The sequence below is a fragment of the Tachypleus tridentatus genome, chromosome 4 (genome assembly GCF_004210375.1).
Source record: "Tachypleus tridentatus isolate NWPU-2018 chromosome 4, ASM421037v1, whole genome shotgun sequence".
Lineage (NCBI taxonomy): Eukaryota > Metazoa > Arthropoda > Merostomata > Xiphosura > Limulidae > Tachypleus > Tachypleus tridentatus.
This window is the reverse complement of record NC_134828.1, coordinates 36,700,021-36,721,086: the sequence shown is the minus strand read 5'-3', so window position 1 is coordinate 36,721,086 and position 21,066 is coordinate 36,700,021. Positions and strand designations below refer to the sequence as shown.

At 30.9% G+C, this 21,066-nt stretch overlaps 1 protein-coding gene across 2 annotated transcripts in view; it reads right to left on the bottom strand.

The window, feature by feature from the left end:
• Nucleotides 1–4,674: 4,674 nt before the first annotated feature.
• LOC143248846 (nose resistant to fluoxetine protein 6-like) overlaps nucleotides 4,675–21,066 on the bottom strand; it is a 50,760-nt gene continuing 34,368 nt past the window's right edge. The window contains exons 12-16 of one of the 2 annotated variants that reach the window (XM_076497685.1): nucleotides 20,636–20,759; nucleotides 16,436–16,610; nucleotides 14,759–14,901; nucleotides 9,814–9,940; nucleotides 6,921–7,059 (exon numbers count right to left, since the gene is read on the bottom strand). In XM_076497685.1, coding sequence (XP_076353800.1) covers nucleotides 9,821–9,940; nucleotides 14,759–14,901; nucleotides 16,436–16,610; nucleotides 20,636–20,759 — 562 coding nt within the window. In that variant the 3' untranslated portion in view covers nucleotides 6,921–7,059; nucleotides 9,814–9,820. Of the gene's footprint in view, nucleotides 9,941–14,758; nucleotides 14,902–16,435; nucleotides 16,611–20,635; nucleotides 20,760–21,066 lie in introns of both variants that reach the window. The other variant, XM_076497684.1, reaches the window with a different exon arrangement.

The window sequence follows — 21,066 nt, the reverse complement described above, 5'->3', positions numbered from 1 at the left end:
TAACAAAATGCCAAATGTTTTTACAACAATGTGTAATTTCTCATCTCAAAAATACAAGCTATAATTACCATATTAGATTTTCACTTAGAAACAACCTCTTCTGAAGTAATTTTCCTCACATAATTAAGTTCTTACTTTGAAACAAACAAACCTAAAATTGTAAACAGATACTCTTTCAAGATATTTTTAAGAAAAGTAATAAAAATATGAATAAAACGTAGACTATATAAAAAATATATGGGGGAAACATTGTCCGAATCCCGTTCAAATAGTGCTTTCCAAAGACAATATTTTCTTCAATTAAAGTAGGAATCTTTGCAACTTAGCTTCACCTTTATCGCAGTAGGGTCATAATGCAATTTGAAGTTTAGTGGAATCACAATATCGTCTGCTTTCTTTAAACAATCAGATTTATCTAAAATTATATTATTATTTGCTTTTTTATTTGGAAATAAGAGAACTACAAGTATTTACTCAAATATTTTAAAGTTTCAAACCCTAAAAATACATAGATTTACTACTATAATTATTTAAAAAAGTTAGCGCTATACCACTGATCTGAGTTCTTCTATATAAATTCATTTGAAAATGTTTGGAAAATCTGTTCAAAGTGTACAAAATAGACTCGTAATCTGAGGATCGCAGGTTCGCATCCCCGTCGCACCAAACATGCTCGCCCTTTCAGCCGTGGGGGCGTTATAATGTTATGGTCAATCCACTATTCGTTGGTCAAAAATTAGCCCAAGATTTGGCGCTAGGTGGCGATGGCTAGCTGTCTTCCCTCTATCTAGTCTTACACTGCTAAATTAGGGACGGCTAGCACAGATAGCCCTCGAGTAGCTTTGCGCAAAATTCCAAACAAACTAATAATTGATTTTTTTTACTAATTTCAAAAATAATAATTCAACTAGAATTCTACGATGCTGTCTAGTGGTAAAATTGAAAAACACAAACTTTAACATTCAGGAAACGAAGAAATATATTTTTAAGGTTCACATTCATTAAGAAATACAAATGTTACTTATTTTTAGCAGACTTCAGACATACTCTTTCAGTAGTTGTTATCGATTTATTGTATCCATTTTCATTGATGTAGCTGCAACAAATTTACTGTTACATATTTATTTTAATATCTATGCTCGTTTCAGTTTAATATTGTTGGTTTGCTACAGTCAGTATACCACAGACCTCAGAAGGTATAACTGTAATAAACGATTATTAATTGAAAAACTACAGATAGGTTATCAGGAACGTTCACAGACTTCGAACTTTACAAACCGTTCAGCTTCAGAGAATCAAGTTCGAAAATTAGTTATTCTACAATGACATTGCATAAATTCAGCAGATAAACAAGTGAGCAGCGAGAGATACCTTTCCTGTTAGTGAACTGTACCGATATCAACATGGAATTAATTCGTTCCTCGTGAATCGTCTATAAAATATTCAGTTCCAGACCAGATAGAAGACTCAATCTTGTTTGTAAATTTATGTATATAAATCATTATTTGTAATAACCTTTTATAAACTGTATTGTTGCTTTTGTACTAAAATGCATTTGTATTAAGACCCTACCTTAGGTTAGATAAAAGAACTTTTTGAGGCGTTTATAAACGACTACATTTTTATATCAATTCATTCATTCACCATTAGATTCCATCAAGGAACATAGGGCCGCAATCGCTTGCTGATTCTTCAACAGGTATTTAAGTGGGTAGGTTGTTAGCCCGCTGCACCGAGCCGTCCCTAATTTAGTAATGTAAGACTAGAGGGAAGGCAGCTAGTCATCACCACCCACCGCCAACTCTGGGGCTACTCTTTTACCAACGAATAGTGGGATTGACCGTAACTTATAACGCCCCCACCGCTGGGAGGGGGAGGATGTTTGGCGCGACGCGAACCCGCAACCCTCGGAATCACGAGTCGCACGCCCTACGCGCTTGGCCATACTGGGCCCTTTTATATCAATAGATGCAATTAATTACTTTTGATGTGAAATCATAAAAGAGAAATATTCATTTAAAAGAAACCGTAAGGTTAGGTACTGGCATGCTTTACAAAAAGTGTGATTATTCCAAAATCTGTGCATTTAAAACTGATTAACGTTTTTTTCCAAGGAATCTTTCTGACTGGAAAGTAAATAATCAAGTTGATGACATTGCTATGGACTCAAGATCGATGTCATCTCTAACCAGTTTATTTCTGTACTTTTATGAAAGACAATGGGTAGACAAACTTCCACTTCAGTTTCAATTTCTCTATTGTCAGGATTATATCAATGACACATTCACCATCTTCAAGAACTCTGTTAAAACTTGCAACTTTCTTCGTTATTTGAATAGTAGGAACAATAGCACGAAATTCACTGTGGAACATAAGAAGAATTATAAACTATCACGTTAAATTAGTAGTAATGAGTGTCAATCTGAATGTGAAGTGTATCATAAGAAAATATTGACAGGCATGAATTTCAACTTTGCAAGCTTCGTACCAACCGTCTTTAACCATTAAACGGCGATCACCATCAACTGATGCTACTACCCGCTGTTTTAAGATTAAAGAAAATTTGGTCAAAATATTTCATCTTGTGTATAAAATACATAAACACAAACGATGTCTTTCATAAAGAATTAAATAAAATAAAAAAATTATTACAAAAGAATGTTTTACATTTTCTGTAATTGATAGCATGCTTTGCATTTATTTAAATAAGCAAATATACCATGTACAATTAAATGTTGTTTTCATCAGTTTATCCTAAATATACTTAATCATTAAAACATTAGCTAAAAAATGTCACTCGAAGGAAGTATCCATAAATACTGTTTCCTGTAGCTTTCTTTAGATTTAAGGACCAACTTCAACCATTACGTTATTTATAAACTTACTTCTCACTGTTCTCAGCTGGACTATATAGTTTCTTCAAAATGAGAACTGTTGACACGAACTAAAAAACAAAAGACCCCAAGTCAAATGTAACTAGACATTCTCTACGAGAATGAGATACTGTTTATTCCAATTGGTTTCAAGGTCTCACAAAGGCTAATGATTAACAGAGCCTCCACATGAAACACAGGTTACTTATTTATAAGCTTAGGCCTAATGTAAACATTGTTGCGATAAACTATGAATTAGGTCTAGAGATAAGAACTGAATTAAATATGCATAAGAAAATTTCTTTATGAATTTACAGATATGTTTTTTAATCTATAAGCTTTGAGAACCCTTGAATGGTAGACAAGTAATGAGATTAAATTTGGAGGTACTGGATGGTTTGTTACAATATTAATATGTTGTTAAAATGTTTGTTCATGATGTTATTTAAAAATTTTATAAGATATTCATTTAGTTTTAAAAATGTGTATTGGATTAATCCCTTCGTGTAGCAGAGTGTAACGATAGTAGAGGTTTAAAATTCCTTTCAAAATGCACTTGGCAAGACTAAGTTTGAAAATAGGGAGAATAAAGCTGCCAGAGGTGGGTAAAAGTGTTATTTTGACACAGAGAAGTACAAAATATATTAACTGGTTTTTCCTGCTATCAAAAAAGGTAGCAATCTATTTTCTTCATATTCAGAAATGAATTTAATGCTAAAGTGCTAAGAAATTAAATATGTTAAGAATTGTGGTACAGGGATAGCAAAACAGAAAATAGTAAAAAAGTTTAATTCGGTGGTTGGTTGGCATTTTATGGGGCAAAGCAACTAGGCTATCTCAAAAAACAAGTAGCTTAAAAATAAAGTTGCTAGTAAGATAAAGTAAAAAGAGATCAAATTAAAAGCTAAACATGTTCAAAATGGAGGTAAAAATCTAAATAGAAGTAAAAAGGTCAAAGACCCAAAGAAAGCTAAAAAGAAAATCAAGTTGGGACAGTGCCATCATCGATGACATTATCCAAACATCAGGGAAAATATACGTCTAACATGGTGCCTCGTCTCACAGCCATAACAATGGCACAAACAAACTGATGGCAATTGTGACTTGAGTGTCATAGAGGTCATATACCAGGGAATCAGTACCACATAAAAGAAAATGGTGGATTAAAACTGTGACCAATGCATAGCCAACACAAGACTACTACTTCCCTCTGGTCCTTATGGAAATTAGACAGCCAAAAAAACAACAGGAGGTTTGAAAAGGGCAGTGTTGTACTATAGTCTTTCACTATTTTATTTTCTTGCTTTTCATTAGAAACACAAGAATCTAATGTAGAGTAGGAAAAGATGTGGCCTATCACTCTGCAAATTTAAATCTGACTCCCTATAGTAACAGTATCACCTGTCTTTTCCCTTGAACAAAATAAATGTATTTCATTGCTACATAAAATGTAGAAAACCAGGTAGATAATATTTTGTTCATAATAATAAAATGAACATTTTTTTATACGTATCATTTCATATTGTGTTATGCCACTGGTGAAATATTTAACAGCCTATTTGGTGGTACAAAACATGTTCATAGTAAAGTGATAAAACAACTTTTCCTTTTCTTGTACCACATGCAACATTCTTAATTAGCAACAGGTTATATTTATAAACAGTGCAGGAAAAAGTATATGTGAATTAAACCTGGATAAAAAATGTAAAAAAAAAAAATTGTGTAGATTTGACAATTTTATGGACAAAATGGCAATTAGAATCTGTTCTATTATCTTTAGGAAATACTTCCAAGGAGAAACTTACGGTATAACAGTTTTATTTAGTAGCCAATTTAATAATACATAATGATTGGCATCACATTCTATTCAAAATAATTATTTTCATCTTATACATACATATATAATACTTCATTATAAGCAGCTTTATCATTAGGCATCACTGGTATAAAACTAAGCACTACTATTCAAAGTTGTTCAATTTGTCAGTAACTAAGTACAGGTTGTTTATTTATGTTTACAATGTGGTATATATCAATATCTTTACAGATGGATGAAATGCTTCATTAGAAATTCATGGCAATTTGTCAGTATAAAAATATCTAGTAATATATTAAAAACAACATAATTTTTGGACAATTTGTGACTAGGAACCCACTTTACAGACTAATAATACCTGGGTAACAAACTTTATTTAAAGTTTAACAGAGTAAGAAGTGTACAATGTTTCAACAAGATTTTGTAATCCTTGAGCACAAGTAGTTTATTTGTAACAGGAACATACACACACTATGAAAAAAAATTTCTAAAAGAAATCCTGAATTCTAAATGTTATGAACTAAAATGGTAATGAAAATATAAGCAGAAATTAAACTACCAACTAGCTTGCTACCTCAAATCAGATAATTACAGAAGCATACACCATGTCAGCCACCAAAAGAACTAGGATTTAGTCCAAGAGGTGTCCATACAGAATGAAAACTAGATCAACTAAGGAAACTATGATTTGAAGAACAAAAAACAATGACACATCACCTGAACTTGTTACCAACAAATGTGACTACAAATTCAATCACAAGAACAGTAATAGTTCCCTGCCTAACCAGAAGACTGGTAATACACTTGGATAAAAGAAGAAACTATGTCTACATTAAACAGCCTCAAGCTACAAGAAGAAATCTAGATATTCAGTCAGACTTTTATCCCAAGTAACTACACTTGAAACAACAAACAAAGGAAGCAATACAGTAATCATGAACACAGAATACATCTGAAAAGAAACTTGTTACGAAGGATAAAAAATAACTCAATTATTGACAACCTTTATTTTAATCTACATAAAATTGACTTGTACAAACTACACTTTATGGCATTCCTAAACCACAAAACTAAGACTGCCCCATTTGATCTATATTACCTACTAATGACCTATTTAAGTACAATCTTGGAAAACGCTTAACATTTACAGACTTTATTTTTAAAGATGTATTTAATTAATGAAACACTTGAATAATGAAATCTAAAACTGCAATGGCTAGCTCTGATTTCATCCCACTTGTCACTAAAGTTCCCACAACAACAGTGAACTCAACTTTAATGTTAATTACACCAATCCATCAATTTACATCCCTAGCACACTTTTTATCTTTCTCATATAACTTACAACAGCTAAAACCAACTTCATTTTCAACAATGCTGGTTTAAAATCATATCTCACCTGTTTTTTGCCAAAATATTTATAACACAGGCCAAAACAGAATGCAAATATTCTGCACTTCATCTCACTACATTGTGGTACAGATAACGCCAATGAGAATTTTGCCGAATTTACTTTCCTCAAGTGCATAAACTTTTTTGAACACATAAACACATCAAGCACAACAGAAACAAGTGGTTACCTTTTCTCAACATTTATTAGGTCTGAAACACAGTTCAAAACCAAAACTGACCATTAGAACAAGCCCATTGGCACATCCCCCGAGATTCTGCTCATAAAACCAAACAAAAAAATCAATAAATTAAATCCCTTATAAATACAGCATCAAGACAGACAACACAGATGAAGGAATGAGCCTTATAAAGCAATTCTTAATTTACATTAACTAATTTCCTGCAGTTACCATTGAAAGAAAAATCTCAAATCTCCACTATAAGAAAAACCTCAAACTTAACTTTTGAACAAAACTGATACTAATGAATAAAACAATACAACATTACATTTCAGTTTACTATTTATCTCAAAATCAGTTAAAAAATAATTCATATTTGGGCAAAATCTGCCATTAAACAAAATTCTAATTGACTTCAAATTCTCTTAAATCAGGCCCTAAACTAAAATAATTACCAAATAAACATTATGTAGTCACACAAAAGCACACAAAGTAGCGTGTAAAAACTCTCCAGAATTATATATGAGAGAAACTGGAAGAAAATTAAAAACCAAATTTACTGTACATAATAAAAAGCCATCCTATATTTACTACTCAAAAAAACAATAGTGTATATATTAAAAACACTAATTTTAAATAGACATCAATAAATGTAAAAAAACAAAAAAAAACACATCTTAATTGTACAACACAGCTTTACCTTAAATCAACACTCTGTGTTGCCAAGATAATTTCACTAAACCATTAAGTAATCTCCATTCATGTGATTTCTTTATTCCATAGTGTTTAGGTAGGTTACCTGTGATAACAAAACCTTGTCAAAATGTACAATTCTTATTAAGTGAAACTGAAATAAAGTAATGTAATCTTATTTAACCATTCAAGCTGTTCACAAACTTTGATAATAGAGTGATGTATATTTTGTTTATTGTTCTAAAAACAGCACAAAAAGAATACCACTGTTTAACTATACCTACATAGTTATTTATACATTTCTAATATAGATGTTGTATGCAACAGAATAAAATGCTTAATATCACAACAGAATCAAGCAGTTTTGTCTACAATAACATATCTTTCATTACTCAATACAAAAGATTGGTTCTCATTAGTTTTATGATAACCAGGTTTACTGTGTGAACAAGCCACACAATTATTTAATGACAGTTTTCAAAGATATTTTTTATAAATGTTTAATCCAAATTAATAAGTTATACACTGGATCTTAACTTTATGAAAGGTTTACTTAGCTTTTGTATTTTCTGTTGAAAAACCATAAAATCATATACAATACATAAAAACTATCTAATAACACTAAGTTATTCTACAATATTGTATAATTTACAGAACATAATGTTACAATCTTCAGAAGAATGAATAAAACCCACAAATTAAAAGATGGGTTTCTTATCTAGCTATTTCTCAATTTATTTTACTCTGTTTAACAAGCAAAGTTTGCTTTAACCAAAAAAAAAAAAAATTGCAATGATTTGCTGAGGAAATGAATACAGATAGAATTTAATCTGATGAGTATTTTGCTACCCATGGAGGGGTTGAACATTGTACAGATGGAAAGTTACATAGTGACAAAATTGAACATTTTTTTAACTAATGGTTGGTAGTCTCACCAAGCTGAATGTGGTGAAGAGCTTTTAGCATTGTTTAACAAGCAAAGTCTGCCTTAACCAAAGACATTTCCAATAATTTACTGAGTAAATGATAAATATAGTTAGGATATAATATGACAAGCATTCTGTTACATGTGGAGAGACAGAAGGCTGTTTCGATAAAAAGTTACACACTGCCAACTTCATATATCTTCAGTTAATGGTCATTGGTCTGACCAAGTTGAATGTGATGATCAGCTTTAAGCACTGTTTATTACCCACCAGACCATGAAAACCATAAGGAACTTCCTTATGAAGGTTACTTTTCATTTCAGACATTTGCATTGTCACCTTTACAAAGAGACAAACTTTCTTGAACTCGGAGCTTCTCATAAAGATCATTTTCATACCAGCTGCACTGTTAATATCTTGAAAGTTATGGATACTTTAAATTTGCAAGTCAGCTTCAAAACTGATTCACATGTACAGAATTCAAAATGAGTGATACAATTTTAAATTCTTAATAAAAACATCTCAGGAAAAATTGATAGCCAGAAGCCAACCTGTGGAAAAACAAATCTTTCCCACAAACCTACAGAAGTCACTGTTTCTTTGTAAATACTTCTCTCTTTTAAGATTCCTCAACATTGTTCGAGTCCTTGCATTCCAACACGTACAGGAAATACAATATCTTTAACTTAACTGGCTGAAGTAGTTAAGCAAATGTGTTTTAGTTAAGTCAGTGATTGCTTGTTAAACACCTAATTAAAAGTGTTATTTCACAACATTTTTAAACACATTGATAGAATATATTGATGTGAAACAAAGACACCTGCAAAAAAAATTAATTGTATATATGTGTGTGTATATACATATCATATAAACATTCTAAAAATAAAACTTTTTATAACTTCTCACCAATTCATTTTGTTGTTGTTGTTTTGTTTTTTTACAAAAAGAACCAACTACTTATTGAAGTAAAAAAATACATAATGGACAAGTTGCTGTGTGCCTGCTGCAGTGATTAAACCCCAACATTAGCACTATAAACCCTCAAGCTCTTAAAAGAAAAGAAAAAACAAAACAAATGATATTTTATTATACAAAACATGTTTCATTGTGTTAAGTAGCATTAAGCCTGTGTTAACACAATAATAATAAAGTATGACAATGATGAGAAGAATGTTTTGTTTTTAACTTAATATTTTAATTAGTGTTTATATATGCAAAAAATATTCAGAAAGGTACTTTTTAGTGTAAACAGTACTATTTCAACAGTTAAATAAAAAACAAAATGGCTATTACCTGCCTGTTGTAGTTGGAAGACTATTACTTTATCAATAAAAACAAACTAATGAAAAAAAGAACTCTTCTCAGATTTTCCCACAATAATAAATAATATATTGTTATCATTGCTATAGAAATATTATATTGTTTAATATCTAATTACTAAAATGCATGATAGGGTTTAAATACTAGGAATTTTCAGCCTCAGTGGCACCTTACATAACACACAAGCAAGTCAGACTCTAATGTGCAGTCACAACTATCTCTAATTCAGAACTGCTGAATACAGGGACAGATTTCAAACATTAACAGTTATAATGTATATCCTAGTCAGCTGCATATCATTTATTGAATTTTATACCTTGAGGTCAAAAACATGATATAATAACAACCATCAAAACATGATATAATAACCACCATGCTAGGTTCAGGTCTTTGAAAACCAATGCACAAAATTATAATCTTTTTCACAGAAGTTAATATCACATCATAAAAGTCTACTTCTAAAATCTGAAACATTATGAAATCTACAGAACAATCATCACTCTTTAAAATTATCACATTTTCTAAACCTAAAAATTTATTTAAGTATTTTTCCCTACTCAAAGCAAACATCATAAGTAATCTTTTAGAGGTTCAAACCAAAAATCCTACTTAACCTCTACATCAGTTACTGTTTCTTCTCAGGACTAATTTCTCTAATGCCATCATTGGTGACTCAAAAGCCAGGGATGCTACCAAAGCCAAACAATAGGACACAACAGTAAAAGCCAAAAAGTAGACTACCTATATACAAAGAACAGTATTGTCAGATGCTTGAAAAACATGTTAATATGAAATAAAATAAAATAAAAGCATACGTTTGTTGTCTTGTATATATTTCATTTAGTAAGTTGACATTTTTGTTATTTTTGAAGATCAGTTCTACATAATCCAAACAATACATACATATACACACAGTAAAAACAAATATGTCTGTCTATTCATCCGTTATATAACTACTACTAGGTTGCTTGGCCAATCTTAACCAAACTTTATGGAATAATGATTTGAATAAAGGAGCATGTTAAAGGGGATGGGTGGGGGTGATTAACAACCCTCTTCACCCGTTATTGCTGCTACCGAGTGTTTATTACCTTTAACGAAAGTTATCATTAATTACATTCATAGATGGCGCCACATCAATCCAAAACAAACTACAGTAAAACCTGTCTAAGCCAGAAATTGTAGAGGGCAGAAACCTGTACAAGATGGAAATATCAAAATTTTGCAGCATTATCTTAAAATTTCTCTTACAAAAGGCCCTCAATATGACAGAACTTGCACAACGCAAATGGAAAACTATTTTTCACCTACCTCATCTATCAACAAGTTGGATTACAACCTGAGTAAGGCAAAAAAAATGTTTTTGATTAAATATTAATAAATTCTTGAACATTTTGTAACAGTAAGTGTTGGTTAAATATATTCTGTTCTCTTTTCTACAGTCATTATTTTAGCAGTTAAATTAGATTCATGATTAAAGAAATATATCTGTCTTTTAAGTGCAAAATTCTACTCTAAGTAATTCTCACAAAAACATGAATTCCTATCTTCCCCAATTTTAAAATTTAGGGAAAATTTACTTAATACCCTCATTTTAAAAAAGCTACTAAATACCATCATTTTCTGAAGAGATGTTTGTCATGACGATTCTAGTGAAATCTAAATTCCGAGAAGATTGATGCAGATGATTCTGTGAAAGCGTAAAGTTTTATGAATGTTGACAAGAATTTTTAACAGAAACTGATTTAAAATCTATAATAGAATCACAAGATAGTAATAGTGTGAGAGATTCAGAAGATGAATAAAATGGAAAAGATAGTGATGAAATAGAAATTCCTACTTCATTGCAAGTGTTAAGTTATATTAATGCTATCAAATTGTATGCAAAAATGAAGGGGGAAAATGAACTTCATGAAAAGGCCGTAGAATTGACGTTCCCTTTTAACCACGTGATAAAGCCCATTAAAAAAACGAAAACAGTTTAAATTGAGCACATTTTTCAAATAAATTTGATTAAGATTTTGTGTACTTGTATATATTTTGAATGTTTATTTTTGTTCTTATTCTAATAAATATATCAGAAAACCTGCTTAAGCTGGAAATTTTACTCGGTCCCATGCGATTCTGCCTCAGACAGGTTTTACTGTATTAAGTTTTCTAAAACAAACCATATGTAGTGTGTGGGAAGGTACACAAACATCTTATATATCCAGGACTGTGCATTAGCACCCTGTGTGGAGGAATAGAATGAAAAATCAGCCTCCACTATTGCACTGATACATAAACTCTAAGTTTCTACTACAACAGCCAATACACCATTGGTATGAAGAGTTATATCTACTTCCTATCTTGACCTGCGACCTTATAATTTAATTCCATAAAACATTTCTATGATCCATGACCATCACTCCATTAATTGTATGAAACACTGTGGAAGGACATTAAGAGTTGGGTGTTGAAAGAAGGTAGCAGAAAGCACCCCCACTGCCACTACTTTTGATGCTACCTCATCACAGAAAGTCATCATATAGTGTGTAGTTCTGAACACACTTCTTCTGTAATAGCATGTTACGTTATAAATATATTATGTGAAAGTTATAATTTGGGTGTTTATTTATCGTAGTATCCACCCCCACATTTGTTTAAGTTCACAGCCCAGACAAAGGATGACTACCACAGCTTCTCAGCTATAAATTAATAATATTCAAGTTAGTCTAATCAGTCTTTTCTTTAATATTATTGAAATGTAACATCTTAAACTAATATATTTAACTATAATCATTTCACGTTGTTTTAATAAAAATTTGAAGTTGATTTATAAATCTTTCAGCAACACTTGATACTGTATGATAATACAACAGTAACTTATTGATCATGCTTCATTTATTATCACTTATAACCTATGCAAAAATCAATACTGAACTCTGATTTGTATTTTGTGCAAAGTTACAAGGGTACAAGAAGGCTATCTGCATGAGCTGTTCCAAACTTAGCAGTAACAGTCTAGAAGGAAGACAACTAGTCATCACCACCAACTCTTGAGCTACACTTCTACCAATAAATTGTGGGGATTAACAATCACTTATAATGTCCCTATATCTGAAAGGATGAGGAGGTTCAGTGATAGCCCAGTTGTACATAATTGTAAGAACACAGTCACTGGGATGTCAGATCAATTTTCAGGTTTAGTTTTTATCTTATTACAAGCACATAATGTGATTATTTTAAAATCACATGGCTCTAACGTGTGTAAGTTTTTATAGATACTTCTCTTTTTGAAATATTTTTGCTTCAATGATGTGGAATGATTCACACAAAAGAAAGAAAGAAAAATATTGGTGCAAGTACATCTCAATAAACAAAGCAACAAGTTTAAACGTACCTCCAGAAGGATGGAAAATCAAATGTAATAAAAAATAAATATATATATACACTGCTGGCCAAAATCTTAAGGCCAATGAACATAAAAAAAAAAAAATGCATTTTGTATTGTTAAACTCAACCACTTATTTGAGTAGAGCTTCAAAAGATGAAAATAAGAAAAGTGAAAATAAAAATAAACTTTATTTGCATTTAATAAGGAAAATGTGAACACCATGAAATTAACCTAAAGACTAACTAAAGACTAAAGTTTAAGATCATACTGAAACAAAGAATTAGTCGGTAAACACGTAACGAAATTTAGTAATTTGTCAACATCTCCTGTGCTACATTTGGTAAAAACATGGAAAAGCCTAAAACGTTGACAGAGTTGAATGTGGCAGAATTGTTGAGCTGCAAAAGCAAGGTCTTTCTCAACGTGCCATCACTGGTGAGATTGGGTGTAGTAAAACTGCTGTTGTAAATTTCTTAAAAGACCCTGAGGGATATGGTACGAGAATATCAAGTGGTCGGCCCAAGAAAATTTCGCCGGTGTTGAGCAGGAGGATTCGATGCATTGTCCAGCAAGACACCAGCAGATCGTCAAACCAGATTAAGTCCCTCACAGATGCAGAATGAAACTCAAGAACAATAAGACGGCATCTAAAAGAGAAAGGCTTTAAAAACAGTAAATGTCAAAGGCCACGCCTCCTTCCACACCACAAAACAACTCGGTTAATCTTTGCTCAGAAGCATCAAACATGGGACGTAGAAAAATGGACAAAGGTTTTGTTCTATGATGAGAAAAATATTAACCTGGATGGTCCAGATGGCTTCCGACGTTACTAGCACGATAAAGATATCCCACCAGAGACATTTTCTACACGGCACAGTGAAGGAGGTTCCATCATGATATGGGGTGCTTTCTCCTTCCATGGAACAATGGAGCTTCAGGTTATACAGGGGCATCAAACAGCAGCTGGCTACACTGGCATGTTGGAGAGAGCATCCTTATTGACTGAAGGCCCTGGCTTGTGTTGAAGTGACTGGATCTTTCAGCAGAACAACGCTGCAATCCACAATGCCTGCTAGACAAAGGACTTTTTCATGATGAATAACATGATTCTTTAGGACCATCCAGCATGTTCGCCTGAACTGAACCCCATTGAAAATGTTTGGGGGTGGATAGCAAGGGCAGTCTATAGGAATGGACGTCAATTCCAAACAGTGTTATTACAGTCAGCCTCCTGCAAACGCTTATATCGACCATGTCAAAGCAAATATTTGCAATTATTCGCAATAAGGGCCATGCAACTCACTACTAAGATTTCTTGTTGGGTATTTTTATCTTGTTTAGGACTTCTTTTTGGTATGGTCTTAACCTTTTGACCAGCTAGTATTTAAGCTAATTTCATAGTGCTCACATTTTCCATATTAAATGCTAAAACGTTTTTTGTTTTTATTTTCATCTTTCAATGCTCTACTCAAATAAGTGGTTGAGTCTAACAATGCAAAATACATATTTTTTCTATATGTTCATTGTCCTTAAGATTTTGGCTAGCAGTGTATGTAGCTTTGTGAGACTTAACCTTCAAATTCTGAATTGAGTGCCTTAACCACCAGGCCATGCTAGGCCATACTAGTGAGAGAGAGAGAGAGAAAATAAACCATTAATGTGATCTAGGGCAAACTGTTTATAATTCTAAAAAAGTGTGTAATTACATTTTTCAGTTTTCTTTTTCAAGAAATTCTCAATGGACAAGTTTTTTCAACTTGCTGTGAAAGAAATATTATTATTATTATTATTATTATTATTATTAGATATATTTTTAGATCAAATTGACTTAAACAGTACAAAACTTTTACCAGTGTCCCCTAATAATACCAAGTTGAAGAAATAAGATTCTTTCGTGCATTAAAAAATGAAACAAACAACGTGTAAAGTTAATTAATGAATTCATGTTTATACATTTATATTACACACAAACATAGATATAAACATGCAAATTAACACAGATATATAAATCTTTATAAAAAAACAACAATTATACATGCCTCTATTTCAATTATTCATTTTCATGAATTTACATATGTGTAACACAAAGGGAAGTTACTTCATTTTACATACTCTAATCAAATTGGTTATTTTCCATGTTAGCTACTTCAGATGATATCACTAGATAAGAAACTCTAACTTACCATCACTACATGGGTGAAGTAAATTGTAGTTTTATTACTCAAGTAATACCAGTAAATAACCATTGGATGGATAAGGTATGCACAGTATGTAAGTCTACCTAGTGGAATCCATAACCTCCATGACAACAACGTATCAACAAAACCTGCAACATGAAACCATTGTCAGTAACTACTTTAACCATTAATGTGTAAATATAGAAGAACTACTGAGACACAATAGAGCTAATGCTAAAAGAACATATACAGATAGAAAATGGATGAACTAAGATACAAAACAAGCAATTTAAAAATACATTTAAGTAATTTTCCCCCTTTTTTTTTTACAATTTTGTACTAATAATATTTCTACACAAAAAAATATCAATATGGAACTAAATAAAATACATTTATTCACATACTTCCTTTTGGAAGTATTGAATTGGATTAACTGAAGTAACAAAGAAAAGTCTTGGTAGCCTATCAAATAAGAAGCTAATAAAAACAAAAACTTACAAAAACATAACATACTATGTAAAAATTCAGAAAATTTACTTAAAGTTTAGTAGACAACTGAATAATTTTTATTCTAATTATTTCCTTTAAGTTTCTTCAACAGAACTAGAGAGGGAAGACTGAAGAAATAATTACTGTACATTTTACCATCCATCAACATGAATATGGGCAAACAAACAATTAAGTTTTAAAATGTGATTCAAAGTGGCCAAAAATGTGGACGGATATCTCCACAATAGTTGTTTTGCTTGTTTTCCAAATGAGTATCCTATCCATTGCACTTTTATATATATATATAAAAATAGACCCTACAACATCACATTGCAGATAAAATACTTTAATAGAGGTGCACAGTCTGAATTTGATTTATATCAAACCCATGCAACTTGTCAAAAAAAGTCACTTGCCATCAATTAGAATATTAAGGAAACTTTTCATATATGACAAGAATAATATATTGAAATAAAGATGGAAATGGTTATGCAAATACCCTAAAAAGGAGAAACAGAACTATTACAGCAGAAAAAACAAAATTGCATTGAGAAGACTAGAAAATTCAATAACTGTGTAGCATGACTTCAATCATAGATAATTCACAGCAGATGACAAACATAAAAAAAGGCTATTTCAATTACACAACAAAACTGGAGCAAAGTCACAATTAAAAATGTAAACTCAAACACAGAGCTCTTCTTTATACTTCTTGAAAAGTGAATAAACTCTCCAACAGATTAACATAAAGCATACTCTTACCCATCATAACCATACAACCTAAATTACCATTAAAGTTTTTAATCATAGCTGTGTAAAGGAAACACTCATAATAAATCCATAAAATACTCTATAAATCTTTCTTCAGATTAAGAACTCAGAAAATATACTGACGTTTTTATACCATCCACCTACATTAAGGAACTGTCGCTGCTACAGATTTAAAAATCTGTAAGAAACTTGTTTTTTAACAAGTAAAAAGGAAAAAAAATGATTAATGTGAAAAAATGTACAATTGACATGACAGTTCAATTATTATAATTAATTTTCCATGTTTTAATTACTACAAAAAGACTTGTACATTTTCACTTCAATTTACATCCAGCAGTTTTGATTCATGTCAAAGTATAAAAATACAAGACTACAAACAACTACAGTTTATTTTGCACTGACCATTCTAAAAGATTTAATTACCCCCATGTCCAGTAACGCAAGCAAAGATAACCCATCCAACTCCAACTGCCCACGCCGAGCGAGATAAAGAATTATAAGCGGCACTGGTGGAAACTGACAGATCAACATGATAAGTACCATAAATCACACTCAGGCACAGTCCTGCAGCTACTAGCCAACAGAAGAGTACAATCCACTGAAAATATATGAAAACTTTTTTTTATTTGCAAAATAAAATGAATGTAAATAAAAATTGCATGTTATTTTGATCACTTCAACTTTTAATTAAAAAGTTCAATAATATTATTTTTTACTTACAAATTAAATAAAACAATAAATATAAACATCTGAGTTCATCTTCTGACTCTCAGGACCACTAACAAAAGAATAGTTATTCTAAACAAACATTTATGAAGCTTTAGTTAAGTTGAAAATTTTATTACTATGAAAAGTAATTTTTGTGTGTTAATCACAACAGTAAATACTACATACTACAGTAAATGGCTCAAAGGATAAGAAAATGCATCTTCATTGTACATTTCAAAACTCTCAAGCACATGTGACTTTAGCATTTGGGTAATTCTGTGGTACTTGCTTTACCAGTTTCTAACTGAATAAAATACAGGAAATAAAGAGTAGAAGTTTACAATACTACTACTACTCAGTTTAAATGTTTTTCAACAGTCGATCTCTACCTTTTGATGTTACATCACCTAGAATTAAATTTGCTTTAATAAATATGCACTAACATTAAGAAAATACAAAACTTTTACCATTCATAAACCAGACACTACTATTTTTATTTCTTGAATCATATAAATGTTTTGCTTCTATCATAAACAGTACACTGGAGCATCAACCACACCTAAAGAAGCTTGAAATATTGCAACAATGATTTTGACCTGCTAATTCAGATCTCCAGCAAAATCTCTCTCTCAAAAGTTATTAAAACCAAAATAGACTACTTGTTCAACAGTAAACAAACATTCTCTTTAAACATGAACAATCAAGTATTCTGCCCACTTACCAACATTTGCACGATACAGATCAAAACACAAACCACAACTTCTGCACTTAATCCACCTCATACAAATACAGATATATCTACAAATCTTTTACATGACTCACTTCTATCAAACAAATTTACTTTAACCATATAAGCTCCATTCACCCCATATTAAACTGGCCATCTCATGTATATATTGTGAACTGTAGTGCATGAGCGTACGTCCGTTTCTCATTTATGGCAGTTGCTTCCCGTGATATATTTGAAAAGCTGCATGCAGAGACAAAGCTCGACATTCACTTTTGAAATGATGGGAAAAATATATTATATATTTCTGATTCCAAATCTTATTTTCCAATTAAAGATATTCTTCTCTGAATTATGCATAATTACTCATACTACCATTCGCATATCAAAATGTATGTCACTTAAAGAATAAAAATACAGATTTACCATATGTTATTCTTAAGCAGCTCTTAGCTTGACCAGAATGCTCAACAATTATTTTTCATGGTGAGTGGTATAAGTAGCTCAGAGCTTTGGATCTGAGGTGAAACCAAGAGTGCAACACAATTAATATTCGTAAAGCCCATGAAATAAGTTAAACTGATATATTAAATGTAAACTTTTCCCATCACTGGGGATGGATACTTTTGGTTTTTGCTTACAAAAATAACAATTATCTCCTTTTAAAGTAAACATTATCACATCTAACACACACCACAAAATACTAATTGTGGCCTCCCTCTACATTCTATGCGATTATGCTCAAACAAAACATTACTACATTAAAAATACCTTATAAATTTTCTTCATTCACACCAACAAATTTCCACCAGCTATGCTCAAAAAAACTCAACTTTTATTGTAGTTTACCACGTTTCACTGAAATAATTTGAAAAATAATTCACACTTGGACAAAACTTGCCAACAAACATAAAATTGCTGCCAACTTCAAATTCACTCAAAACTCTGCCATGAAACAAAATTACTCATTAAAGAAATAAAAAAGTGGAATCACATAATGCCAGTAGCATTTATAAAAATGTATAATAACCACCTAAAACTATAAATCAGAGAAACTGGGAGAACCTTAGAAAAAAGATTCACTGACACATAAAAAAAAACACAAAACATTCTTATCTTTACAACCACTGTAACTCCAAAAAACAATAAACATATCTATTACAAATATTGTATTTTTATACAAAAAATCAAACAGCAACAAAGTAAATTAAGGAAGTCATCTTAATTGAACAACTTTGCCGTACCTTAAACAAGCAATTCCAGGGTGCCAAGTTACCTTTACCAAGCCATTAAGCAATCTCTGGTTGTGTGACTTTTGTTTCATACTGTATGTATATACATATACATTTTTATGTTTAGGTCAACTACTTGTACCTTATAGCAAAACCTTGTTAAAAAATTGTAAATCTGTTAATGTGTTGAATCTGTAATAAAGTTTTCTTTATCACCAATTCCAGTCATCATTGAACAGTAGTACGTCTCTAAATGGGATCTTCATTATAAAATCTGAATTTATTTAAGTTCTGTCCAAAATAGTTAATTTCTTCTGATTATGAATTCTTCATAATTAACAGATAATTATGTGATACAGACTTTAGTTTTGTGAGGTAAGCTTAACTACACCCTTGTTAACCCTTCCACAACAGGTTACAAATTAAAGCCCTAGTTACTGCCTTTGTTAACTTCCATTCAAAATTTTAACAAACTATATTTTATGTTGCAAGTTTGGTTAAATTTGTTAGTTCATTTGGCATCAAGTTTTTCCTTTTAATGTAGTTAACCCTTTCACTATGGGTCACGAGTCAAAGGCTATGTCATCGCATTTGTTGCCTTGCATTCAAATGTTTAGTGAACTACTATTTTATGTCTTTCTATCATTAATTTTGTAATCAAACTGTAGATTATAAACCAAAATTTAATATTATATAAGTTAATTTCTTAATTTAAAAGTAAATATTAAAAAACACATCTGGATATAAATTTTTAGTATGTGGTATGTTAAATGCAGCACTGACTAAAATTAAATGTTTTTGATGTCAAAATACTAAGTCTGTAGTTTTGTAAAAATTAGGAACTCAAATTACTAATATTAAAAGGCTAGAATATAAATTAAAAACTCGCATCTTTCTATTTTGTTTAGATATGGCTTATGTAATGAATCAAACTAAGCTGCCACATTCAATTTTTGAAAATGGCCCCTTACATATTACATGTGAATAACCAATCAACAGCTTAGAATGACCCCTATGTGTTTTTCTCAGCCATTTGAATCTGTGAAAAAAGCTACCAAATCCTGTCAAACCAAGATTTCAAGAAAGTAAGCCATGTCTTTAATCTGCTTAAAGTTTCATATATTTAAAAATCTAAAGAGATCTTAGTTACTAAGTTTAATAAATTATAGTGGAATTCTGTGATATCAGTATAGTTAGTTTTGATTTCTTGGTTATTCAACTGTATATATAAAATTTTGAAAAATTTTGTTTGATATCCTCCATGTGAAATTTTAAAAGGCTTAGTAACCTATGTCGAGCAGCAACCAAGTTCAAAGGTCGTGCCAAGAAGAAATAATTATTTGTTTTACTTCTTGATTTATTGTTCTATACTTTAAGAAAAATAACTTTCATATTTACTTATAAATAATAATAAGCTATATACACATATACAATGTATAATAATTGAAATGTGGCTGTATATAACAAAATAGTAGTCCACTAAAACACAAGCCAGCCAAGACAAAGAAGACTAAAGGTCAGTTTTATATTACTGTATATGTAGCACAAGTGAGTGCTAGTATCAAAAGTCATATTGCAAGTACTTAAACAAGTGGAAATGTGTAAAATAACTTGTGTATGTTATACTAAGCCAGTAGTGAAATAGTTTTAAGATAAGCACAAAAAGAGCTGATTTTGTAAATGTATAGAATTTTGGTACCATAAGAGTGGTTATCCTATCAGACATGTTCTCTGAATAACAGTACAGAAGTAAGCCTACATCTATACAAATCTGCAGAGTTAGTAATATTTTGTATTTTATAAAGGTTCAGTAACTAGTAGATATTTCATTCATAAGGATAGCTGGCACAAAGTAACTTATTCAATGTAAAGCTTCCACATGACAGATTATAACTACAGAATAACAAAATATGTATAAGCAGTTTCAAATAAAATTTAAATGGTAAATTTTCCAACCTTTTTCAAGAAATTTCTCCTTTTTCCAGCTTGGTAAATGAGAAAACCCACTATAACTCCAACCAGATATGGGCCTATGCGACACCATGGTTTGACGTATATAATGTTGAAAGATGTATTCTGCCTATAAGCAAAATTTATAAATCAATCATAAAAAAATATAGTACAATTTTTTCTATTAACTAATAATTTAAATAATTAATATCTGTTTAGTGTAACCATTAAAATACAAAATTTTTAACTGACCATAAAAAACTATTCATCAATCTGTATAACTAAATAAAATGCCTACTAAAAACTACAAGTAATTTCTTCAAACAAGTTCACTTGTAACATGAAAACCATATCCATCAACATCTTGGCCTATTATGAACAAGATTTAGAAATAGAAAATGCCTTTATTAATTTTTGTTGGGTATTTTTAAATTAAC